This window comes from Cyprinus carpio, chromosome A1 (genome assembly GCF_018340385.1).
Source record: "Cyprinus carpio isolate SPL01 chromosome A1, ASM1834038v1, whole genome shotgun sequence".
In the NCBI taxonomy this organism is placed as follows: domain Eukaryota; kingdom Metazoa; phylum Chordata; class Actinopteri; order Cypriniformes; family Cyprinidae; genus Cyprinus; species Cyprinus carpio.
In genome coordinates, this window is record NC_056572.1 from 15,307,110 (window position 1) to 15,334,712 (window position 27,603).

The window sequence follows — 27,603 nt, forward strand, 5'->3', positions numbered from 1 at the left end:
AACAATCCCAAAGAGTTGAGGAACATTGTCAAAGCAGAAGGAAGCAAGTTTTCTTCCAGGACAGTCTTGTACATTGGCTTGATTTATGCACCCTTCACAAAGATGAATGTGCCCGATTCCAGCCTTTCTGAAGCACCCCCAGATCATCACAGATCCTCCACCAAATGTGACAGTGGGTGTGAGACACTGTGGGTTGTAGGCCTCTCCAGGTCTCCATCTAACCATTAGACGACCTGGTGTTGGGCAAAGCTGAAAATTGGACTTATCAGAGAAGATGACCTTACTCTAGTCCTCTACGGTCCAATCCTTATGGTCTTTTGCAAACCTCAGCCTGGCTCTTCTTTCCTTCTCATTGATGAAGGGATTTTTTTCTAGTTTTGCATTACTCCAGCTCTGCCCCAGGAGCCTGTTTTGAACCGTCCTTGTCATGCACTTCACCCCAGCTGACATTTGCCATTCTTTTTGTAGGCCACTTGATGGCATCATACAGTTGTTGAGTGACATTCCAAAGAGTTGGCTGCATCCCTCTGCCAGAATTGAACCCTTCTTTTCCTCAGTCAAAACTTAACTCTTTTGACATGCTCAATAGTTATTATTTGATTCCAGTTACTTTTGAGGTACTAATACACTGTTTTTGTTTGTCCTATTGCAAAAGGATAATGATGACCACAACAGTGGTTTTTATACTTTTCTTTGTTAAGATTTGGTTGAGATGATCACCTAATCAGTACTTCATTAAGCAGATGTTACAGTGTTACAATACATATTACACATTATACAATAGAGCCTTAGCTTAGATTTGCTGTTTTCATTATATTTACGTTCTTTGCAAATTGATTTTAACTAAAGGAACATGTAATGTTATGTTAATGAGCCAACATTAGACTGATGTTTCATGTATTTTCCTGTGTCCAGGAGCAGAAGCAGTGGTCATCAGAAACCTGGAGCAGAGTCTGAAGGACAGTCCGGGGCGCTCACCGGACACCAGTGTCCTGCAGAACGGAGCTCTTCAAGGGGAACACTCAACACGCAAGAGGACCAGAGTGGCCGTTCTCATCTCTGGGAGTGGTGCGTGTCGTCTTTTGAATCACTTATGACTGCAGAGTGAAACGAAGCCAATAACACTGACGCTCTGGTGTTTGACAGGAACTAATCTGCAGGCTCTGATGGAGCAGGTGAAGAAACCGTCAAGTTCGGCGGAGATCGTGGTGGTGATCTCCAACAGACCGGGTGTCATGGGGCTGAAGAGAGCGTCTATGGCCGGCATTCAGACACGGGTTTGTCTGAAATATAATGATGCTCCTAAACTAGATTAATAATAAATTTACATTTATGCAATTAAAATAAATCCATCTTTAAAAAAAAATAATAATAATAATCCTTTTATTTAATAATCAACATTCATATATAAACTTGAAATATATATGAAAAAAAAATTATAATATAAAATAAAATGTAATTGGCACTTAACATAGTTTTTCTATCAATTTCTCAGTGATGTAACAAACTTATAAAAAAAAATTATAATATGAAAGTTGTGCATAGTGTTTTTATATCTAAGTTTTAATTATATAATTATGTTTTGACTACAATTCGGTGGCTGAAATAAAAACTTATTTTCCTGTGGATTTATTCAAACATGCATTAAATAATGAACAGGTTAATGAATGTGCAATATAATGCATATATTTAGCAAAATGCTCCTTTCTAAAGTTATTTTTCCAAACTTCACTCAGATGTTGAGGTGTTGTTTATTTTCGTTACTTAAAATAAGTTAAATAAAATATTAAAAACAAACCTATTTTACTTCAGCAACTTTTTAACCATTTCTCATTATTTAGTTTAACTTGAAGTACTTAAAATAACTAAAACTGGAACTTGAACTAAAAGTGTAAACAGAAAATCAACAAATAAAAATTAATGCGAAATAATAACAAAAACTCTAACTGTATCTCAGTGTTAGTGAAATAGCAGTGTTGTTTGTGTGTCAGGTTGTGGATCATAAGCTGTACGGAAGCAGAGCTGAGTTTGACGGCACCATAGACAAAGTTTTGGAGGAGTTTGGGGTGGAACTGGTTTGTCTGGCTGGTTTCATGCGAATCCTTACGGGACCCTTCGTCAGGAAATGGAGCGGTGAGTGTTATAGGTTTGAAAAGCTCGTTTTCAGTGGTTTCTGTTACTTGATTTATTGGATTTAGAATGATTTTTAGAGTGACAGAAACCAATTAAAACACCCCAGAATTCATCCGATCAATTGCTAATTCTGATTGTTGCTGATTTCCCACCAAAATGATGTAATTACGAAACCGACTTCTGGTGTTAAAAATGGTTTTATAAAATGCTAACATGATGACAAGCGATATTGAAGACCAAGGTTAATATAGTTATCTAAAACTAAAACCATATAAAGAAAACTTTTTCATCACTTGAAATAAAATATTAACTAAAATAAATTAAGATTTAAAAAATAAAGTAATTTCAGCTTGTTGTCAAGGCAACATTTCTCATTTTCATTTAGTAACGCTGTACAAAACAAATTAATAATAATGACAGAAATAACCGTAACCAAAATTAAAATGAAAATGGAAAATACAAAAATAAAATCTAATTTAAATATTTAATAAAAAACTAATAAAACTAAAAACTAGGGCTGTCAGTTGATTAAAAATTTAAATCACACATCTAATTTGGCTGAGAAATCACCCCTAAAAGAAAATGTAAACTCATTATTGTGTTAAATGAGAAAAGCATCAAATAGACATCACAAAAATCAGCTTTAAAAGGAAGCATTTTATTTGACTCGGCATATAAATGATTAAACTTTTTGGCTATAATGGCCTAAACGACATAAACATTGGACCATATCAATGTTAACCAAAGCAGTTTGGCTTCATAATCTTCAAAATATCTTCTTTTATAGTAGTTTCTGAAAAATAAAGTTTCATACAGGTATGAAATTGGTAATTAATTGGGTAACTAGTTTCATTTTTGGGTGAACTATTCCTTTAATGGGATTTATTATTATTAAATATTTTTTCTGTTTTGTTTTTATTAATATAGAAATCTGAAATTATTATTTATTTATGGATTTATTTTTTCTTAATAAGAAACTAAAACTTCCAGTGAGTGACTGTAAATGTTGTAATGAGCAAGCCATTGAGTCATTCATTCATTCAGTTTGTTCAGATGGCTGATTCTTTCAGGATTTAATATAACTGCATTCTATAGTTATATTAATTTGACTGCATGTTCGTCACCAATCAACTATATGAAATGGATGTTCTACCTAGATCGGGGGCGGGACGTTAAATGCGTTAATAAATTGTAATGCATTATTTTTCGTGATTAACGCCTTAAATCGACAGCCCTACTAAAAAACTAAAATATTGATGATAGTAAAATAACACTGTTGAGGACAGGAAAAAAAATTACAAATAAATTAAAAAAATGTTTTGTTTTTATTTTATTTTTTTATATAATATTTGACTTCAAATTTTTTTTAGAAGAAAAAAAATAATTTGTTTTAGAAGGAAACAAAACCTATTAAAACATGATGTGAACATAAGCTTGAATTGTATTGTCAGTTGTGTTTTTGACATTGTCGTCTGTCAAACAGGTAAGATGCTGAACATCCACCCATCCCTGCTGCCGTCCTTTAAAGGAGTGAACGCACAGAAACAGGCTCTCCAGGCCGGCGTCAGAGTCACAGGATGCACTGTGCACTTTGTGGCGGTCAGTCTTTTTTTTTAAATTATTATTATAAATTTTATAATAAATTAATTTTAATTTATAATGTTCAGTAATTTACTACTTAAAGCTAAAAAAAAGAAATTAGAAATGTTGCTTTATTTCAAGGTTTTTTTTTTTTTTTTTCACTTTTAGTCAACGATAAGAACGCTGGTGGCATTTTTTTAATTAATGTTGTCTCAGTTTGGCTAACCAAGCCACAGTGTTTGTTTTATGTGCAAAGCTCAACAGGTTTACTGAATTTCACTCATGAGTGTAACGTGTCTCTGAATCCACAGGAGGAAGTGGATGCAGGAGCAATTGTTGTTCAGGAGGCAGTTCCCATCCTGGTGACTGACACAGAGGACAGCCTATCAGAGCGCATCCGGGAGGCCGAGCATCGTGCCTTTCCAGCAGCCCTAGAGCTGGTGGGCAGTGGTGCGGTGAAGCTGCGAGATGACGGACGAATCGTGTGGAACCAGAGCGTTCATGGATAGATACCAACGCACAGATCATGCTTACAACACTCATATAATTTAGCCTCCTTCAGTTAAGCTCTAGACTGTGATCTGAGAACATAAATCATACAGTAAAGTTCATTTCATTCAAACATTCCATATCAAATATTTCCAAAAATTGTTACCTGAATGTTTTTAATGGCTCTTCTATTGCAGGATACTGAACAGTATTAATCAGATTCTATGTTGATGAATATTTGCTCATGCCTGAGAGTTATTGAAAACGTATATGAACTTTATTCTCTGCATGTAACAGAACTAGATGAATATTTGCTCTTGGGATTAAACTTGCACTGCTCTGACAAGACTGCTCATTTGTATTAATACATTTTCTTTTTATGAACACCAGGGGTCTCGTTAATAAAATGTTGCGTAGAAACCGTTCTACATTTGATCTTACGATAATTTCTCAAATGTGCATATGATTGAGAACGAACGTATGCACAAAAAACATGGGTACGCCTCTTTCAGGTGTGAAGATTTTAAATCGCAAACGATCTTGAAATTGTGCACAGCTGAATGGTTCAGATCTCCACCTTGTAAACGCCACCTAATTAATTTCATTAACATATAACAGAGCACCAGTCCAAATTCGTCCAAATTCTTTACTTGAGAATGGTGAACGGCAAGAGTTTCTAAAATTCTGAAATTGTGCTGGAAAACGGTTCATAACTTGAAGCTTTTAACACAGTGCACATTAGCGACATCTGGTGTTCAGACTTGGTTTCTCCACCAAATGTGACAAAACCTCTCACGGAGCAGAGGATGGTTTGAAAAAGTTTTTAATCTGTGCCAGCTCATGTCATGTGTAATCCAGTCAACGGATTGATCAATAATATAAAATATGCAAGAGTGTCATTTATAATTAATAATTGACGTGAGTAGTAGCAAAAATATTTTGAGTGAGCTGTTTCAGTGTCTCTGAGACCCCAGCTATAGAACAGGATAAAATGCACTAGAGGTGTGACGTGCATTCAGTTTCTGTCTGGTGTTGAGGTTATTCTAAACCATTCTACTCAATCCCAAATAAGTGTATACACACACACACACACACACACAACCAAGTCAATGTAAAGTCAAACACAAGAGCCATGCGAAGCACAGATTTTATTTTTATTTTAAACCAGCTGTCCTGAGCTTCCGCTACTGCATGACGTTCGAAGCTTCATACATCATCAATCACGTGGTATTGTCATTTTGATACAAGCATTGGCACAGTGTGTGATACAATAGTACTTTGAAAACTGCATCGGAGCCTCTGTATCAATCGTCCCATCACTACCTATAATGCCTGAGTTTGGAGATCACCTAACGAGATCAGAGAACTTTCCTCCATACAGTCTCTCCAGATCCTTCAGATTCCCAGCTCCATGTTGGTGCTTCTTTTCAGTTCACCCCACTCATTTTCTATAGGGTTCAGGTCTTGAACTGGATGGCCATGGCGGAAGCTTCATTCTTTGCTCAGTGACACATTTTTGTTGATTTTGTTGTTTGTTTTGGATTATTGTCCTGATGGAAGATCCAACCACAACTCATTATAAAATTTCTAACAGAAGTCAGGTTTAGATTTTTTATCTGTTGTTATTTGATAGAATCCATGATGCCATGTATCTGAACAAGATGTCCGGCAGAAAAATAGGCCTACAGCATTTTTAATTTTTTTTCATAGGAACATAGAAGCCAGTCTCGTTTGAGTTCCAGTCGTGTCTGACAACTGTACATATTGGAGTTTGTTTTTGAATGAGCAAAGAGGATTTTTCTTGAAACTATTTCGTATCAGACATTTTTATTAAATATTTAATTCCCATCTTTCAATATACCAACTTTCAATTTAAGGCTTAAAAATAGTTAATTTAAAAGTTATGAAGAATCCAATTAAGTACAGTGTAAACCTATAATTTAGAGAGAGAGAGTACATGAGTTTGGAATAAATGCTGCACTGATTTGATCAAAAATACAAATTAAACTGAAATACAATAAAAACTATATAGACATTTTAAAACAAAACAAAAATGAAATGAAAATAGCAAACAGACTCAAATTATATATATATATATATATATATATATGCACTCTTATTTTGTGGTTTTGAATGTGTTTGTTGACGCTTCTCTCAGTTTGTGTAAAACAGACCTTCTGTGGAAAAAATAAGCAAAAAACCAAGACTTAAAAAAAAAAAGTCATCTTTAATATTGTGATTAATGACGGTGGTATTCTGACACTCTGGTTTTCAGTGCAGTTTAGTAACAGCGTTTAACACTCCATAGTGAACACACACTGCTAAAAACAGCCAGTCAGAGTGTAACTGATGGAATAAAACAGAAGCAGCGGGAATCTGACACGATCAACATGATAAACGGCTCAGCTGATGGACTCGTGCCGTCGATCCTTGTGACCCAGTTGTTGAGCTTCAGCAGACTTTATGGAAACAAACGCAGCCTGAATTACTGATGGTTCAGCAGCGGGACGAACCTCAAAACATCAGCTTGATTTTTATAATAATACTTGTAAACTCAGAAACCCTTGGGATGGGAAACAGCTGGACATCACGTGTGTTTCACAGTCTTCATGTGCAGATGGTCATCTGCTATTCAGGACTTACTGAATCGCAGTATAGAAAGTCTCTCTCGTCCAGCCTGACGTGACAAACACTTGTGTCCATTCAGTCCTGATTTCCCCAACAAATCCACAATCTCTTCTAGAGAAGAAAAACACGAGTCCAGTTCAAAAACTGTGAAAATACTGATGTGAATGCAAATGTGAACATCACAAACACAAACCTGGATCATTCTCTGACACGGTCACCAGATAAAAAAGGCCATGATCAGACAGCAGCTGTGGAATCATGGGAAAGAATCGGTCCATCACCTCTCTGCCACGGATCCCGCCAGCCCACGATGCCTCGATCCCACGACTGCCTACCTGAACACAAAACACACAACTTGTGCTGTTAAACATCACGTCAAAGATTACAGTTCTCAGTAGCATCACATACATTACCTAGTAACTCATATTCTCACATGGACTGTGCACCAGAGATATTATTGTCAACTAAAATAAAAAAATAAATAAAATGAAAACCATAAAAACCTTTTTTGTTGCATACATATACATAAATATTCATTTCATTTTAACTTAGTTTAACTTGATGTACTAAAATAAGTATTAGAATGAAATAAATTTAATTAAAATAAAACTACAACTTAAAAAAAAATATATATATATATATATATTTAACTGTTTAAAAAAAATAATAAAACTATAATAGTGTCTCAATACTAAAATAACACTGTGCGTTTAAATGAGTTTGGGAATGAGTTTTTATTATTATTGTAAAAAAAAAAAAAAAAAAAAAACACGGTATTGTTATTGTTAACTAAAACTAATTACTTTTTTGTTAACTGAAAGTAACGCTAAAAACTTTTAAAACAAACCCTGAAACTAAAGTACTAAAAACTAAAACTGAAAAAAATGAAAGCTAAATTAATATAACTAATAAAAACAACAAAACCACACTAAAATCACTAAAGCTTAAAATAAAAAATTGAAAATATAAAAATAATAAATACATCACAATATTCATAAATACTACAATAGTACATACATTGATACTTCAAACCACTGCAAATGAAAGTGTTTTGAAACTATTCTGTTTCATTTACAATCATATAAAAAAGCACAAATAAATGAAATAAAGCATGCAATATGTTTAAGTAATTGAGCAGTCTTAGATTATGTTAGATTAAGCAATGTTTTAGTATCTGAGATATATTATACGTATTATTAATATTTTGAATTAGTTTTTATTTATTTTCATTTCAGCAATGTTTTAATTTCATTTCAGCAGATTGTCGTCACTCATTGGCTGGATGTCTAAGTGGTACCCCAGAATAACAGGTTTCGTAGACAACTGGATGAGTTTTTGGGGCAGACCTGACCTGTTGAAAAGAGATAGTTTTTATCTCTCCTGGGGTGGTGCCACTCTTCTCTCTAGAAATATAGCACATAGTCAGAGTTTGTACTGGACTAACTGGGGCCCAGGTCAGGAAGCAGACAGACTGGCTAGCCGCCTCACGTTTCAGAAGTCTGTTAATTCTCAGCACATAGAGACTCTTTCACCTAGATATCACACTATAGAGACTGTCTGTTCCCCGAACTAGAAAATACAAGGGAGGCAGACACACTCTGTCAGTTTAAATCTAGATTAAAGACCCATCTCTTTAACCTGGTATACACATAACACACTATCACATTTCTATAATTCAAATCCGTTAAAGGATTTAAATCCGTTTTGTTGCCTTTGGCTTGTTTAGTTGCTGACGCTTAATTTCTGACAATATTGTTGGCTTGACTGCAAAGACACTAGTTTTCACGTGACGTCACACACTCATAGGAACGCCCACCTGGATGGCAAATCTAAGTTATTACTATGCAGTTTGCATTATGTAGTAATGTAGGAAAACGCAGATATTAAAAGGTGAAATTCAGTAAATGCCTTATTGATGATGTATATTTTGTACAGGCAAGCAGAGCAACCCAGAATATAAACACAATGTGCAAAGTTTCACGTTAAATGGTTTCCCACAGAAAACCATTAGAAGGAAAACACTGAACCATTAAGCGGATTCCATTCATATTCCGACCTCATCTGCTTGCCTATGTAAACTATGCATCATTAATTAATACAGTGATTAATGAATTTTATCTTTTAATATTACTGTTTTAAATATATTTTAAGGCACTTTACGTGTTTTTAAAATGTTTGTCGTGCTGTTTAATGATTGAAATATTGCAGCGGGTGCTTAATATGGATAACAAACATCCAAAACCACAAATATGTTCAAATCTTTTAATATTTTAACATAATATCTAAATAAAACAGAAAGTGAAACAGATGGAAAATTTATAAGCTTGTGCTGTAGTTCTATGGATGCTTTGCCCTCCAGGTCTTCGAGCCAGTCACGTGACTGAAAGCTATCAATTTTTTTTTTTCAAATTTTTTTTTTTTTATTTAGTTATGAAAATGACAACTGTTTCCTTGGCAACTAACTGACATACGTATATATATATATATATATATATATATATATATATACATACATATACATATATATAATATATATATATATATATATATATATATATATATATATATATATATATATATAAATATTTTTTATTTCATTTATTTTATTCGTTGTTAACCATAAGTCCTGATTTTATTATACAGCTCTATATACTGTCTGTCATAACAGAAAGGTATTTTTAGATTTTTGTATAATTTTTTTGGAACTGCTGAGGATGTTTTCTTCAAATTTTTTAACACCATTAACATTTTATCCATAAAATACTAGTTGCAAGTGAATTAAGATACGGAGGCACAAACAAGTCCTAAATGAAAACAGGAAATCACTCACTTTCAGAGGCATTTTTTGTCTTGAATGATTTCAGAGCTTGTGTCTCAATATCTGATCATATGACATGACACTCGTTTACCTCTTCTGATGGTGTGATGACGTATGGTGGATTGAAAAGAAGCACGTCCACTTTTCCATTCAACCTCGGCAAAAAACACTGGACCTGTGAGACACAACAAAACAACTGAAACAACTAAACAAACATGATAAAAAAACAAATCATAAGACAGAAAAAGGACACAAACTGAGAGAAACTTGTTAACATCCATCTCAGGTAAGACATCACACCTACTATAAATACACGTCTCCTGTCACTGTCTGTGATGAGACTGAACAAGTTTAACTGCCTGTTGTACCACTGCCAATGATTGGCAGGAGAAATGGCTGTATTTAGCTTTCAACACTTGATTGGATCACTCAATCCATAAGGATGCTCATACCACGTGTAAAACAGTGTTGTTATTCTTAACCGGTGATATTTTAGAATCACTGATATATACTTTTTGTTATAGTAATATTTGGAAAAGGTTTTTTTGTTGTTTTTGTTTTTGTGTTTATTTTAGGTCATGATAATATCCATGTTGTTAACTAAATCTAAAAATATCATTGAATGAAATAAAGCTGAATAAATAAAGCTGAAATAAAATAAAATTGCATTTTAAACTTAAAGTTGGAAGTACTAAAATTACTAAAACTAAACGAAAATAAATTAAAATAATTTGAAGCTCTATAGAGTAATCAAGTAATCAAAGTGATCAGAAAGGCTAAAGCCAATTTTTTATTACAATTATTAATGAGGGAAAGGGTAATACAAAGCTGATCTGGGAACAGATTAAGAATGTGATGGGAATTAGCCATAGGCTTAGAAACCAGTTAGAGTTTAACCTGAATGGTAAACTAATACAAGATCCAGATGCCTTTTAGCATTCAACCTATCTCTGAAATTAAAACCCAGGCAATTATTAATTCTCTTAAAATCTCATCAGCAAAAGATATTTATAGAATGGACTCTAAAATGGTTAAATTCCTGAAAGAACATCTAGCCTACCCTATTACACAAATTGTAAATCAGTCAGTATTTGAGGGGATATTTCCAACTACCTGGAAGACTGCAATTGTAACTACCATATTTAAGTCAAATGACCCTCTGAACATATCTAACTACCGCCCAATTAGTATTTTACTTGTGGTCTCTAAGGTTGCTGAAAAATGTGTATCAGAGCAGCTTGTCTCCTTTTTTAATAATAGCCCATTCACTCTTCATCCGATGCAGTTTGGCTTCAGGGCCCATCACTTTGCAGAAACAGCAAACTGTTTCTTTTTAGAGACTGTTCGAGCAATGGTGGACAAGGGAGGTGTTGTTGGTGCTGTGTTTTTAGATCTTCGTAAAGCTTTTGACAAAGTCAACCATTAGGTCCTTATTGCCAAACTCTCTACTTTTAATTTCTCTCCTTCTGCAATCAAATGGTTTGAGTCATACTTAACTGGTAGAACTCAATACGTTTCTGTGAACACCCATCGCTCATTAGCTCTTAATTTATGCACAGGGGTGCCACAAGGATCAATACTTGGCCCGCTTTTGTTTAGCCTATATATCAATAATCTGCCATCAGTTTGCCCTGATATCAATACAATAATGTATGCGGATGACACTGTAATTTATGTGCATGCCAAGACAAAACATCTGGCTGCTGACAAACTGACTACAGCTATGGACCAGATCACAGGTTGGCTAAATCTTTCGTGCCTTCAACTAAATGTAGATAAAACTGTGGGAATGTTTTTCACAAAAAGACAATGCAACATTGTCTCAAACATAACAATTTCAGGTCAAAACATTAGTATTGTGCCACAGTTTAAGTATTTGGGCATTATTATTGATTCAAATCTTTCTTTTAAAGCACATATTAAGAAAGTGTGCAATATGGTCAAGTTTAACTTTTCTAATTTTAGATATATTAGAAATGCACTTACTTTTAATGCTGCTAAATTATTTATGGATGCAATGATTATGTCACATCTAACATACTGTCTGACAAGCTGGGGACAAATTAATAGCTCATCACTAAAGCCATTAGCAACTCTTTATAAAAAAAACTCTCACGGTTTTGGACAAGAAGCCTAACAGTTCACATCATTGTATTATCCTCAATAACCATAAATTGCTAAGCTGGGAAGATTTAATCAAATACAAAAACATCTGTCTGGTCTACAAAATTTTACATAATACTGCTCCTGCTCTTTTAATTAATTCATAATCCAACGTAATAATAGCAGTCAGAATACCAGAAGCACCACACGAGGCAACCTTCTAATCCCATTCAGGAAAAGCACGTTTGGTCAATTATCATTTTCTGTTACAGCAATACAAAACTGGAACTCATTGCCCACTACAATCAAAAACATACATACATACTCTGCTTTTACTACACACCTTAAAAACTGCCTGTCTGACAATTATAACTGCACACATTAATCTGATAGATGTAAAGTGTATTAGATGTGACATGGTCATGCTTCTGCCACTCGATATCTGCTGCCTGCCTCAATGTTATGTCCTGTATGTGCTACAATGTGGCCTCTGTGTGATAATTCTTTGTGTCGATTTGTACTGTTTTATTGCTTGAACTGCTTTTATGCTTTTGCAATTTGTGCTTGCTTGTCTGTGCTTGTCTTAATTATGTGCCACTTTGCTTGTATGTCTAACTCCATCTTGTCTAGCTATGCTGTAAATATGAATATAATTGTAATGTATTTATTTGATGTATGCCTATTAACAACTGGCCGGGGACTACAGCTGGAAATTAGCCGTAGAGGCTAAAGCTGCTCTTTTTATGAAAGGAGACTGTCCATGTTATTATAAACTAATAAACTAAACTAAACTAAACTATAGAAATACTTTTAAAAATTAAAAATGACAAAAGCACATAACAAAATGACTAAAATTAACACTAAAATATAAAACTAAAAGCTAATTTAACATATTTTACAAAAATAAAAATACTAGAATAGTATATAAATAAGAGAAAACGCATTTGTGGATCTCACCAGGTCGGTTATCACTGGCTGCAGCTGCAGGTCATTACAGTGAGCTGTCTGCAGTGTGCAGTGTGCCGCTGCTGGATTCACATCAGTGCAGCTGCAGAACAAACACAAAAGAAGTGACTTTTATTTGTACAAAGCGCAGGGTGAGCTGACAAGATTTTTCTGTACTCACAGATACAAGGCTTCAGGCCCGACCACAGATGCAAGGAAGGCCGAGATGACACCAGACCCACTGCCCACCTCCAGACACACGGATGGCCTGAAAACATCGACCCATTAGTAGATCAGGATGACACAGCGGAGTTAAGAGTTAATCATGTTCATCACCTGCTACCCTTCAGCTGATCAGCATCTTTCTCCAGAGCATCCATCAGGAGGAATGAATCTTCGGCGGGTTCGTACACGTCTGAAAAAGAGCCGTGGCCGGCCGGAGCATACAAGGGTGTTGGATACATGAGAGCAGCAATGTCTGATGGGAGAAAACCAGTGCAAGATATTAATAGGGTTCAGAAACAAAGCCCAGTTATGCTGGTTGGGTGGTCAGTTGTATTTTAATAGATTTTATGTGCCTCATGCACTGGACTTCGCACAAACCGGGCACAGTCTGGTTTTAAGAGATGTTTCACACGCAAACAGCTTGATTTTGAGTTTTATGGATTTATTTTCTGAGCTCTGGCACGTCGGAGCACTCGATGGTGTGAGCGTTAAAAGCCCCAAGCATGTAAAATCTACTCTGAAAACAAGAAGATTAAGAGAAGAGAAGTTTATAATGTCTTAATGAAGTCTATAAATCCGTCAGCATTCGTCTGAACACGTGAATTTTTATTCTACTCGATCGCTTCATTAAATAAACCTGACTCCAGACATCTGGACTCATGCGTCTGGAATAACACCGCTGATTTCTGTGCTTTTATACAGCCAACATGTGTAAGTCCTGCAGTCACATTCTGCTAGTGGCTGCAGAACATACTGTGGTGATACCATGGTACAAAAAGATGGTAAATACATGGTACTTTGATATAAATATTACTTGATACTAAAATTCATATATTCATACCCTAGTACCATATTAATTTATTACAGTATTTCCAAGGCACTTTTATTAGGGAAACATTGAAATTACTTAGTATTTCACAAATTGAACGTTGGCTTCTTGTCATAATTATGTTATTTATTTATCTCATTTTGATTTATGACCATTTTTTTTATGTCACTGCAATGATTTTATCTTTGGATGACGAAAAGGCTTTTGACCATGTAGAATGGTCTTTTCTGTTTTCAGTGTTAGGAAAATTTTGATTAGGCTCCAGTTTTATTAGTGTGATTAAACATCTTTATGCAGATTGAATAGCCACTGTCAACACAAACGTCCTGATGTCTGAGGGGTGTACAGTATGTAGAGGTTGTAGACAGGGGTGTCCTCTATCACTGTTATTGTTTACTTTATTTATTGAGCAAACTATTGTGATTATTAATTACGATTATCACAATTTACACTGAATTATGTTTTTACCATTGTTTGATGCAACTGCATGCCATATTTTTATATGAAAAAATAAACATGCTGAAAACACTCAAACTGAAAAACTTTTAGTGCTTTTCTATAGTATCAAGCCTCAAATGTCAACTATGTCTCGGATTGGTTTCTTCTTTAAATTATAAAAAAAATAAAAAATATGAATGGTATTATAATGTTATACTAAAACTTAAATTAAAATAATGGGGAAAAACCCTTAAGATAACATGTAGAAAGAAAAAAAAAACATCTTAAGCATGGACTTTGAACAATTAATTGCCTCTTTGAACGATTACGTAATTGTGGCATCCATAATTGTAACTGCGATTAGAAATTCGATTAATTGTGCAGCCCTAGAAAGAGGTCTTAAATACATATATTTTTTTATTTTATTTTTTTTTAGAATCTTCTTTGTTATTTAACTCCAACCTTTTTTAAATCATTGAACTCTCACATATCTCATTATATCTGGAATAATAAGCAACACAGAATTAGTCTTTCTAAACTTTGTAAACCAAAAGATTTGGGAGGTCCTCTTTGCCCAATTTGCAACTCTACTATTGGTCTGTTTAACTCAAAATGATGACAAACTGGTTCATTTACAGGGCAGGACACTCTATGGATTGACATTGAATCTTGTTACCCTAGAAGACTCTTGGTTATTAACAATATAGACCAGATAAATTCCCTCATTGACATACACAGTTGTGCTCAAAATTATTCATACCCTTGGTAAATATGATCAAAGAAGGCTATAAAAATAAGTTTGCATTGTTTATCCATTAAAAAAATCTAACAAAAAAATCTAACTAATAATAATAATAATAATAATAATAATAATAATAATAATAATAATAATAATAATAATAAAATCTAACCTTTAATCGAAGTAAAAAAAAATGTGAAAATGGGGGGAAATCACATTATGAAATAAATATTTTTCTCTAATACACAATGGCCACAATTATTGGTACCCCTCGAAATTATTATGATTAAAATAGCTCTGAAGTATATTCCCATTCATATTTGCATTTTTTATCACACCAGGGTGACTACTAGGAATATGAAATTATCCAACCATGGCTTCCTGTGATTCTATAAATAAGAGGAACACAAAGGCCAACTTCCCTTAATCATCCATCACAAGGAGTAAAATATAAGAATACAGTTCTGATGTGCAGCAAAAGATTGTTGAACTTCACAAAATAGAAAGTGTCTGTATGAGTTCCAAACAACAGAAAATGCTACAAATATGCCTGGAAGAGGATGTGTGTCTATATCGTCCTAATGCACGGTGAGGAGGAGAGTTTGAGTGGCTAACGACTTTCCAACGATCACAGCTGGAGAACTGCAGGAAACAGTTGAGTCTCTGGGTCAGAAAACCTTTAAAAAATTATCAAACAGCACCTTACAACAGGACAGTGATCCAGAATAAACATCAAAATCAACACAAAAATGGGTCACTGGGCACAAAACCAAGCTTCTGCTATGGCCATTCCAGTCCTCTGACCTGAACCCTATAGAAAATGAGTGTGGTGAACTGAAGAGAAGAAGAAGCGACATGGAGCTGGGAATCTGAAGAGTCTGGAGTGATTCTGGATGAAGGAATGGTCTCTGATCTCTTGTCAGGTGTTCTCTAACCTCATCAAGCATTATAGGTGAAGACTCAGAGCTGTTATCTTGGCAAAAGGATGATGCAAAAAGTACTATTAAAAGTACTAATTAGAGAACAACATGTATTTCATTATGAGATTTCCCTCCCATTTTAAATTCTTATTCTCCAGTGAAAGGTTAGATTTTTGTACATTTTTAAGATAAAAGATCAAAAGGATTAATGATATAGATTTGTTTTCACAGCCTTCTTTGATCATATTTACCAAGGGTATAAATAATATTGAGCACAACTGTATATATTCTTTGATAGTGAAATTCATTTTCCACTGAATGGGTACCATTTATTTATTACAGTATTTCTAAGTAAGTAAGTAAGTAAGTAAGTAAAATGTATTTGTATAGCACATTTCACAGATAAAAATCACAAAGTGCTTCACAACAATAGGTAGAATCCACAACACTTATAAATACATTACAGCACATAATCAAAATAAACAAAAGTACACATAAGGCCACCCTACAGTCTAGTTAAAAGCCTCTTTAAAAAGAAGAGTTTTCAACTGGGTTTTAAAATTTTCTAAGGCACTTAAATACTGTGGTACATGTTTTAAAAAGCAAGGTAGTATCATGGAAGTTTTAATCAGAAAACACTGAAATTCAGTCAATATTTATGATCGCATTATGATATATTATATTATTATTACAGCATTTATGATACTGTATATCATTATACTGTTATTATAATACCATTCAGGAATCCCTTGTATAAAAAAGTACTTAACCATAGCAGTACCATGTCGAAATACTATGGTATTACCATCTTTTTTGTAAAGAGGCAATTCACGAGCACTAATGATCGTTATTTTTAATATTTTAAAACTCATTCTGCGTTTTTAGATATAAGACAAATATTTTAAACTTTATACTATATGATAATGAAGGTGTTTCTTACCCTGTCTGCTCCAAGCGCATGATTTTCAAACACAACAGCTCGTGGTCTCGCATACACTTCCGGTTGCTGTCACAAGTGCATTATGGGAGTCGTAGTTTTCAACGTGGATTCGTGTTCGATGACCCCACGATATTCAAAATCATAACTGAAATGTTGTGAAAATAACTTATGATCTATAAGGAAAGGCAAAGCAAGTTTTTTTTATATAGCACATTTCATACACAGTGGTAATCCATAGTGCTTTACATAAAAGGAATTAAAATAATCATAAAAAAATAGTCACAACAATAAAACAAGGAAATTAAAAAACTTTTTAAATAATCTAAAATTTATTTAAAATGAATTAAAACAGTTAAGAATATAAAAAGATTGTACATAAAATACAGTGCAATCAGTTCAGACTTAGCACAGTGCTCATTCAATAAATGCACAGCTAAATTATGAGTTTTGAGTCTGCATTTACAAGTGGCTAATGTTTTAGCATATCTGATCTCTTCTGGAAGCTGATTCCTACTGCGGGCAGCATAATAACTAAAAGCAGACTCCCATTGTTTCGTGTGAACCCTTGGTATTTCTAACTGACTCGATCCTACTGATCTGAGTGCTCTGTTAGGTTTATATTCATTTAGGTCCTAGGCCATTGAGTGATTTGTAAATGAGTAAAAGTACTTTAAAATCAATCGTAAATGTAACTGGAAGCCAGTGTAAGGACCTGAGGACTGGTGTGAAATGCTCAGATTTTCTGGTTCTAGTCAGAATTCTGGCAGCAGTGTTCTGGATGAGCTTCTGCTGTCTAATGGTCTTTTTGGGAAGGCCGGTGAGAAGACAAAAGTCCACCCTGCTGGTGATAAAGGCATGAACAAGTTTCTCTAAGTCTTGACTGGAAACAAAACATCTAATTCTTGCAATGTTTTTGAGATGATAGTATGCTGATTTAGTTTACTGATTTGACATGACTACTGAAACTAAGGTCTGTCTCCAGAATCACACCAAGATTCCCTGACTTGATTTTTAGTTATTTGACCCCTAGAGTCAAGTTATGCATTCACCTTGAGAACTTCATCTTTGTTTCCAAATGCAATGACTTCAGTTTTCTCTTGTTTAACTGAAGAAAGTTTGGGCACATCCAACTGTTTATTTCATCAATGCATTGGCAGAGGGAGTCAATGGGGCTATTGTCATTTGGCTATAAATCTGGGTGTATCTGCATAGCTGTGATAAGCCATTTGGTTCTTTCTCACTATTTGACTTAGTGGGAGCATACAGGCTAAACAAGAGCGGTGCAAGAATTGATCCATGTGACACTCCGCATGTCATGGACGTCCACTTAGACTTATGCTCTCCTATACTCACATAATAACCTCTCTCTTCTAAGTAAGACCTGAACAATTTGATTACCATCCCAGAAAGCCTGACACAGTTTTCCAGTCTCTCTAGTAGTATGTTATGATCAAAAGTGTCAAATGCAGCACTGAGATCTAATAGTAACAGCACTGATATTTTGCCAGAATCAGAATTTAAGCAAATTACAGTTATTATCTTTATGAGTTCTATCTTTGTACTGTGATGCGGTCGGAAACCAGATTGAAAGATGTCCAGGTATCTATTTGAGTTTAAGTAGTAGTTAAGATGATTAAAAACAACCTTTTCGATAATCTTGCCTATTTACTCAATATGGTGTTATCAATATAGTGTTATCAAAACTTACTCTTTATGGTGACAGGAAGAATATTTTTTATTTTTAAGGTTTGTAAATCTCAAATCAGTGACACTGAAAAATGTTTAGTACTTTTATTTTGTCTGTGCAAACGTAAGCCGCTCCAGATGGCCCTGGTTAGAGTGTCCCTGTACTGTTTTACCTACTAACAGCCCTACAAACTCTCAATTATAGATACAAGAGGGACTCATAAAAGACGAGCAATAAAACGTGTAATTTCTGTGTGCAGCGAGTGATAAGGAAAACGACTCACTTTAATTTCGACATTAATGGACCTGCAGAAAGGCCAGAGCTTATATATATATATACACATATATATTTACAAATAATAATATGATGAACAATATTTATTCTCAAATAAGAATACATAACATGTCCAAAGTTATCTTGGGGAGCAATGTTTTAAACTCTCAGTAGATGGCAGCATTGATCTATGAGTCTTTTACTTTCAGGCTCTCAAGTTTTCCTCCAGGCTGAAGTTCTAAAAGCACCATTTGGCAAGATTTATGCCAATATTAGTTTATATCACTAATCACATCCTTATCCTGGATCAAAATATATAATCTGACTTGTAGAAGCAGATCAGTCACCAGTGCAAAAATACATACAGGTGCTGTAAATCCAGCCATAAGAAAAACTGCACTTGCACTGTGTGCTTTCCGATTTGGGCCATGTTAGTGAGAAAACATAATCAACAACGTTCAAAACACCTTCAGATGGCTCTTATTTCATTCACGCCTTCAGCTCCAAGTATTAAACAAATACAGATTTAGAATTAATACCTGACACAAAACTCAGCAGCGATGGCATTGAAGGAAAGGCAGTGAAGCAGAAACTGACACATTTTACTGGAAATGTGCTTTAAAGCAGCGTTTCTCCAGAGGTGGATTATGACTCAAAAATGGCTCATGGGTCACAGACAGCAGGGAAAAACAATGACAAAATATAGCAAAGGATAGCAAAACAACATAAACTTTTTAGCTAACAAGAAACATTCTGGCAAGGTTCTCTCAAAGTTTATTACAAAATATTATTTATACATTGTTCATGGAACTTTTTTTTTCCTAAAATATTTTAGTTGGATGAGTGTCTAACTTTTTTTTTTTTTTTTTGTGTAATGTTACTACTGGTTTCAGATCAAATAACATAGTTGTTTTTTTTTTTTTTTTTTTTTTTTTTACATTTAAAAAAACTGGACAACATTCAGAAATAAAAATTTATTTAGCAAAACTTTAGCAAAATATTCTTAGAACATTTTTTGTCAAGCAGATATAAACAGAAAAAAATATTGATTCAATGATGCAAACAGACAACAGCTCTGCTGTAAAGCATCTCTGAAAAGACAAAAGGATCGTTGTTCAGCTGAGGTCAGTTTAGTGTTGGTTCAGTTCTGTTCAATAACTGTTTAAAGCACATTAAATATGAAAATAGTTAAATTAATCTGCAAGGCAGCTCTGTTCAATAATATTGCTGAATATTAAGATGTTAGCTGGGTCAACTTTTAAGACAAAAAAACACTTCCCATATATTTAGTTGAAGTTGAAGGCTATGTGTCCAATCAAACTCCAGTATTTGTTAAATATGATAACTTTAAACAAACATTCTATCAATGTTACTAGCAAAATGTTTGTTCATAAAAGTACCTTGCCAGCATGTTAAGGAAGCTCTGAGAATGTTAAGTTGTTCTGAAGCAGTTGAAAAAAACCAAGACGCAAATGAGGTAAGAGATTTGTCTTCACTCATTGCTCATGCTGATTGTGTCACAGGCCGTTTGTTTGGACCATAACCCAGCTGTGATCTACAGGAGGGAAGATAAAACACTTCCCAGCCTCCCTTCCCCCAAAAGGCCCCTCAGAGGCAGTGTCCACACTGAATTCAGCTCATGCTTTTCACTTTATATTCTCCATATTGCAGGTTTTTGTTGCAATTTTTGTAGCAATCAAACACTTCTGATAACTAGTGATCAGTCTTTTACAGTACTGTGGTCTGTGTGTGTGTACCTGGTATTACCTACATCATGTGGAACAAATGTCCCCACGAGTATAGTAATAGCAGTAAATGTTGACCTTGAATGAATGAATGAATACACTTCTAATATCCAAATCCGTTAAAGGCTGATTTTTAGGCTGCATTAATTAGGTAAACCGGAACTGGGAACACTTCCCATAACACCCGATGTACTTGCTACATCGTAAGAAGAATGGCATCTACGCTCATATTAGTCTTTTTCTCTCTTATTCCGAGGTCACCGTAGCCACCAGATCCAGTCTGTATCCATGTCAGAGGGTCACTGCAGTCACCCGGATCCAGTATGTATCCAGCCCAGATGGTGGATCAACACCTAGAAAGGACCTCTACAGCCCTGAAAGACAGCAGAAACCAGGACTAGAGCCCCAGAGACAGATCCCCTGTAAAGACCTTGTTTCAGACGACCACCGGGACAAGACCACAGGAAACAGATGATTCTTCTGCACAATCTGACTTTGCTGCAGCCTGGAATTGAACTGCTGGCTTCGTCTGGCCAGAGGAGAACTGGCCCCCCAACTGAGCCTGGTTTCTCCCAAGGTTTTTTTCTCCAATTCTGTCACTGATGGAGTTTTGGTTCCTTGCCGCTGTCGCCTCTGGCTTGCTTAGTTGGGGACACTTCATTTACAGCGATATCATTGACTTGATTGCAAATTATTGCACAGATACTATTCAAACTGAACTGAGCTGCATGATGACATCACTGAATTCAGTGATGAACTGCCTTTAACTGTCATTTTGCATTATTGACACACTGTTTTCCTAATTAATGTTGTTCAGTTGCTTTGACGCAATCTTTTTTGTTTAAAGCGCTATATAAATAAAGATGACTTGACTTGACTTGACCTTGTGGGGACATTTTTGTGGGGAAAAGAGTTTATAAATAATACAGAATTAAGTTTTTTTTGAAAACTGAAAATAGCACAAACCAGTATCTGTGAGTGTGTGTTTGCTGTTGTACATAAAGTATGTATGATTATTAATCTTGTCTTTCATTTACATATGAAAGAGAGATTCATCTGCACTGCATGTTATGTAGATTACATTCTTGCTACGCTTGCATAATGGGGGAAAATATTGTTCTGGACCACAATGTCAACAGTGCTCTTGTTCCATTCAAAATAAACTTGATTGTCCACCTGAATGTTCTCAAAGTCTAATTCTGAAAAATGTTTGGACATTTACATGTAAAGAACAGAAGTTGTCCCAGGATGACTACAAATCTGCACTATCAACCATCATTGAACAATATTTACAAATATAGAAGAGTATTGACAAACTCTTTAGATCTATTTCCCAGCTTCTCTAAAGGAAAGGTGATGATTTCTTACATTTCAATTTAGTTAACTGTGATTTTATTTGAAATTTGTCTGTACCTTCTAGCTCTCCTTCCACCCAACACTTCTTCTCCGTCTATGTGTTCTTGCAGTTTCTCCTCTTGCTGTTTCCACTACACCAATGCCGTCCTCTCCACTCATCTCTTGTCACTTTCCTTCTCTTCTCCTCTTTTTCTGACATCCTCCTCTCTGCTCATCTCTTTCTACCTGTTCCACTCTTCTTCTCTCTCTCTCATCACACACCTTTCTAGTCTACACAATCCAATTCAATTCAATTCAATTAAAACATTGGCAAGTAAACCCAATAATAATAATAATAATAATAATAATAATAATAATAATAATAATAATAATAACAAAAACAACAACAACAACAACAACAAAAAAAAACACTTCCTTACAATAGACAATTCTCTTCTTTCAATAAATCTCACCTGTATAGATTTCGGAGAGAACTAACCTCCCCTCTCTCTGTCAGTGACCTGACAGTCTGCCTTTCCCATAGACCAGTAAAGTTAAGAGCATAGCTGTAATGAATAAAAGTACAAAAATATGATCAAATTTGATAAGTATTCAGCGACTATATTTACATTTACTCATTTAGCAGATGCTTTTATCCAAAGTGACTTACAAGTAGGAGAGCATATAACACACACTGGATCCAACACAAGGTCACATACCTTGTTCTCAACGGGTTCTTTGATCGCATCACTCACATCTGGTGTAGATGCCCTGTTAGGTCAAATAATAACGTAGAAATTTGATTGCATGATTCGTGTCATCATGACATAACACATACTAACAGTGTTTGAAAAAGGACGTAATCATGCTTTTTTCTGGGGTGCATTTTTCCCCCAAACCACCCAAAGAGCAAAGTGAAATTGCGAGAGCAACAGGAGATTTGAAGCTCATGACAGACCTGCCCAAGAGATGACTCAAATTTAAATAAACAAATCAGAGAACACGGGCTGAAATATCAGCGTTGGGTCAAACAAAGTGTCCCCCATGGCTGCTACACCCCTGCACAGCAGCGCATTAGTGTAGAACACTGATTCATTTTCCTGTACAATAAGCTGCTTAATACATGCATTCTCCCGTTCAATTTCAAGCATCCAGGTGATATAATCACACATGCCTTGTGAAGCACTTTCAGATTATGCATTCATTTGTCATTTTAACTGTTTGAAAACAGAGTATAAATGTTAAATTCAAAGATTTCTTATCTTGTTGCGCCCTTTATAGGACCAGCGACTAGTCGACGTCAAGTTTTAAGCATTACGGCAGAGTGTTAAAATCGACTAATTAACTAGTCAACTAGACAGTGCAACCCATAGCATATATGTGTAGATTTTGCCCTGTTATTTGGATAATTAAAAGATATTGAACTCTTCTTCATCGTCTTCTCTGCCTTTTGGATTATTACACACACGGTAGTGTGACAGAAGACCAGACCCCAACCGAAGTATAGCAGCGATTTTTTGTTGTTGTTATGGTTATTGGATTTTGTTTTTCTGTGTCTTGTGGACAATCCTGCTGTTCATCTCCTCCTGCTGGAGCCTTGAGGACCATATATTGGACTTTTTGGACCTCGCTTACCATTCTCATTACCCAGACGACTGCCTGATCACATTTTATCACATGGGACTTAACAATGCCAGAAGGCAAGATTGTCTGGGGAAGGTCCTCAGGGAAGCTTTGCTGCTTTAATGGAGTGGAAGCTGGTGATCATTGATTCACCACACACTGTCTTCAATGCTGAGGAGGATCTCACAAGTCCCACTCCCAAACCAGAGCCCAGCCAGACTTCCACCAGTGAGATGGAGCTATTGCTTGAGCCCACTGCAGACACAGAGCCAGAACCCACCACGACCAAAGTGCTAGAAGACGCACCACGGATTATTGTCCCGGAGCCTGAGCCCAATAAGAAGTCTGACCAGGTGTGTGAGCCAGCAACTACGCCCATTTCCTTTAACTTTTAGATCCTTATTCCTCCATCTCCGCTGAGCCCTGTCAGTCTGTCATCTTCGCTGGTTCTAGCCAGCCCTGAATTTTCTGAGTTTTCACTGGTTTCTCTCATTAATGAATCTATTGAATTTTCCAGTCCCAGCTCCACTGCTGTCCGTCACCCCCTAGGCACACCCTCAGCCTACTCCTGCCTATGCGGGTCCGCATTGGGGATTCCTCCCATCAGCTCCGCCTTGGCATGAGGCTCCCCTGTTTCCACCTACAGCCACAAGATCCCTGACTCCACCTCGATTCTCCAAACCATTGGCTCCACCTTGGCTCCTAGCTTCCTTGTCTCCACCGTGGCCCATCATCCCACCAGCTCCACCAGGCTCCATTGTCCATCTGGCTCCACCTTAGTCTGTCATTGACCATCCGCCACCTCAGGACTCCAAGCCTCCAGCTTCACCTTGTCACTCCATTCCTCTGGCTCTGTAAGGCTCCTCCTTGTCCCCCAGCTCTGCCTTTGTCCTCAGTCACTCCAGCTCCACCGTGGCCTTCCAGAACCATGTCTCCACCTCAGCTGCTGGAGCCTGCTGCTCCGCCTTGGCCCTCCGGATCCTCAGTGTTGCCCAGGCTCTGTGTCTGCTCAGCTATGTCGAGGTTACCATCGCCCATATCCTCGCAGGAGCTTACTTCCCTGAATCCTCCTCCTGGGTTTCCACCATGGCTTCTCCCTCCTGCGCCTTCACCGTGCGCCTGCATTTTGGCCGTTTTGTTGTGTTCATGTTAGGGCTGGGCGATATATCGCATGCAATTGTTACGCACATTTTGTCGGTAAAGCCGGTTCCCTGATTACCGCTAAATTGCCATCACCTCCTTACAAATGGAGCGGCATTTAATATACAGAGCCATAGATCACTGACAAGATACGCAACATCGCGTTCATTATCGCAGATGAATCGCCTTCAATAATGAATGCAATATTGCATAGCTTGTCAGTGAACTACGGCTCTGTCTATTAAATGCCGCTCCATTTGAAAGCAGGTGATGGCGATTTAGCAGTAATCAGGGAACCGGCTTTACTGACGAAATGCGCGTGACAATCACATGCGATATATCACCCAGCCCTAGTTCATGTCTTTGTGACATAATTTCTCCTCATGTGACTTGATTTGATTTGTTTCACCTGCACTTCATCAATTAAGCCCTTACCTGCTGTGTATTTATTCTGGTCTCTTGTCTCTGTCTGATGTCTGGTCTCATCAGTTTGTGCTAGTGTGTATTTGTAGCTAGCCTAATATTTGGTTAATTAAAATATATTGAACTCTTCTTTGTCGTCTTCTCTGCCTTTTGGTTTATTACACAAGTCAAGTCATCTTTATTTATATAGCGCTTTAAACAAAAAAGATTGTGTCAAAGCAACTGAACAACAATAATTAGGAAAACAGTCTGTCAATAATGCAAAATGACAGTTAAAGGCAGTTCATCGTTGAATTCAGTGATGTCATCATGCAGCTCAGTTCAGTTTAAATGGTATCTGTGCAATAATTTGCAATCAAGTCAACGATATCGCTGTAAATGAAGTGTCCCCAACTAAAGCCAGTGGCGACAGCGGCAAGGAACCAAAACTCCATCAGTGCCAGAATGAGAAAAAAAACCTTGGGAGAAAACCAGGCTCAGTTGGGGGCCAGTTCTCCTCTGACAAGACGAAACCAGCAGTTCAATTCCAGGCTGCAGCAAAGTCAGATTGTACAGAAGAATGATCTGTTTCCTTTGTCTTGTCCCAGTGGCCGTCTGAGACAAGGTCTTTACAGGGGATCTGTCTCTGAGGCTCTAGTTGTCCTGGTCTCCGCTTTCTTTCAGGGCTGTAGAGTTCCTTTCTAGGTGCTAATCCACCATCTGGGCTAGATACATACTGGATCCGGGTGACTGCAGTTGACCCTCTGACTTGGATACAGACTGGATCTGGTGGCTACGGTGACCTCGGAATAAGAGAGAAACAGACTAATATGAGCGTAGATGCCATTCTTGTAACGATGTAGCAAGTACATCGGGTGGTTATGGGAAGTGTTCCCGGTTTTACCTAATTAATGCAGCCTAAAAATCCTTTAACGGATTTGGATATTAGAAGTGGCTATTAGTATGTTATGTGTAAGCCAGGTTAAAGAGATGGGTCTTTAATCTAGATTTAAACTGCAGAGAGTGTGTCTGCCTCCCGAACAATGTTAGGTAGGTTATTCCAGACTTTGGGCGCTAAATAGGAGAAGGATCTGCCCGCCCGCAGTTGACTTTGATATTCTAGGTATTATCAAATTGCCAGAGTTTTGAGAACGGAGCGGATGTGGAGGACTATAATGTAACAAGAGCTCGTTCAAATACTGAGGTGCTAAACCATTTAAGGCTTTACAAGTAATAAGCAAGATTTTAAAATCTATATGATGTTTGACAGGGAGCCAGTGCAGTGTTGACAGGACCGGGCTAATATGATCATACTTCCTGGTTCTAGTAAGAACTCTAACTGCTGCATTTTGGACTAACTGGAGTTTGTTTACTAAGCGTGCAGAACAACCACCCAATAGTGCATTTGACATTTAGAGCATAGGCCTTAATTTAGATATATTTTTGAGATGGAAAAATGCAGTTTTACAAATGCTAGAAACGTGGCTTTCTAAGGAAAGGTTGCTATCAAATAGCACACCTAGGTTCCTAACTGATGACGAAGAATTGACAGAGCAGCCATCAAGGCTTAGACAGCGTTCTAGGTCATTACATGCAGAGCTTTTAGGCCCTATAATTTTAGGCCCTCTGTTTTTTCAGAATTTAGCAGTAAGAAATTACTCGTCATCCAGTTTTTTATATCGACTATGTTAGTTAGTTAGTTTTTCAAATTGGTATGTTTCGCCAGGCCGCGAAGAAATATAGAGCTGAGTATCATCAGCATAACAGTGAAAGCTAACACTGTGTTTCCTGATGATATCTCCCAAGGGTAACATGTAAAGCGTTGTGAAGAGAGAACGGCCCTAGAACTGAGCCTTGTGGTACTCCATACTGCACTTGTGAACGATATGAATACCTCTTCATTCACTGCTACGAATTGATGGCGGTCATATAAGTACGATTTAAAACCATGCTAATGCACTTCCATTAATGCCAACAAAGTGTTCTAGTCTATGCAAAGAATAGTGTGGTCAATAGTGTCCGAACGCAGCACTAAGATCCAATAGCGCTAATAGAGAGATACAACCACGATCAGATGATAAGAGCAGGTCATTTGTAACTCTAAGGAGAGCAGTCTCAGTACTATGATACGGTCTAAATCCTGACTGGAAATCCTCACAGATGCCATTTTTCTCTAAGAAGGAATATAATTGTGAGGATACTACCTTTTCTAGTATCTTTGAAAGAAAAGGGAGATTCGAGATCGGCCTATAATTAACTAGTTCTTTGGGGTCAAGTTGTGGTTTTTTGACGAGAGGCTTAATAACAGCCAGTTTGAAGGATTTTGGGACATACCCTAATAACAATGAGGAATGAATTAATAATAGTCAGAAGAGGATCTATGACTTCTGGAAGCACCTCTTTTAGGAGCTTAGATGGAATTGGGTCTAACATACATGTTGTTGGTTTAGATGATTTAACAAGTTTATACAATTCTTCCTCTCCTATAGTAGAGAATGAGTGGAACTGTTCCTCAGGGGATCTATAGTGCACTGTTCTGATGTGATACTGTAGCTGATGGCGGCATGGTTACAATTTTTATCTCTAATAGTATCGACTTTAGAAGTAAAG

General features: G+C 36.3%; 2 protein-coding genes across 4 annotated transcripts in view; one reads left to right on the forward strand and one right to left on the reverse strand.

Annotated features, from left to right (window-relative positions):
- Nucleotides 1-4,546, forward strand: part of gart (phosphoribosylglycinamide formyltransferase) — a 153,981-nt gene extending 149,435 nt beyond the window's left edge. For both annotated transcript variants that reach the window (XM_042748472.1, XM_042748419.1), the window contains exons 18-22: nt 916-1,068; nt 1,147-1,277; nt 1,992-2,133; nt 3,617-3,732; nt 4,026-4,546. In XM_042748472.1, the coding sequence (XP_042604406.1) occupies nt 916-1,068; nt 1,147-1,277; nt 1,992-2,133; nt 3,617-3,732; nt 4,026-4,223 (740 nt within the window). In that variant the 3' untranslated portion in view covers nt 4,224-4,546. The remainder of the gene's footprint in view (nt 1-915; nt 1,069-1,146; nt 1,278-1,991; nt 2,134-3,616; nt 3,733-4,025) is intronic.
- A 1,864-nt stretch (nt 4,547-6,410) lies between these two features.
- Nucleotides 6,411-16,930, reverse strand: n6amt1 (N-6 adenine-specific DNA methyltransferase 1). 2 transcript variants are annotated; one of them, XM_042748961.1, is made up of 8 exons: nt 16,789-16,930; nt 13,034-13,175; nt 12,879-12,965; nt 12,710-12,800; nt 9,741-9,824; nt 7,025-7,166; nt 6,847-6,942; nt 6,411-6,662 (listed from the first exon to the last, which is right to left on the reverse strand). In XM_042748961.1, the coding sequence occupies exons 2-8, from the start codon at nt 13,159-13,161 to the stop codon at nt 6,655-6,657; spliced, it is 636 nt and encodes a 211-aa protein (XP_042604895.1). In that variant the 5' UTR covers nt 13,162-13,175; nt 16,789-16,930; the 3' UTR covers nt 6,411-6,654. The 2 variants fall into 2 exon arrangements, with proteins under 2 accessions (XP_042604895.1, XP_042604846.1); XM_042748912.1 differs by having other exon boundaries at nt 6,411-6,942.
- Between the last annotated feature and the right edge of the window lie 10,673 nt (nt 16,931-27,603).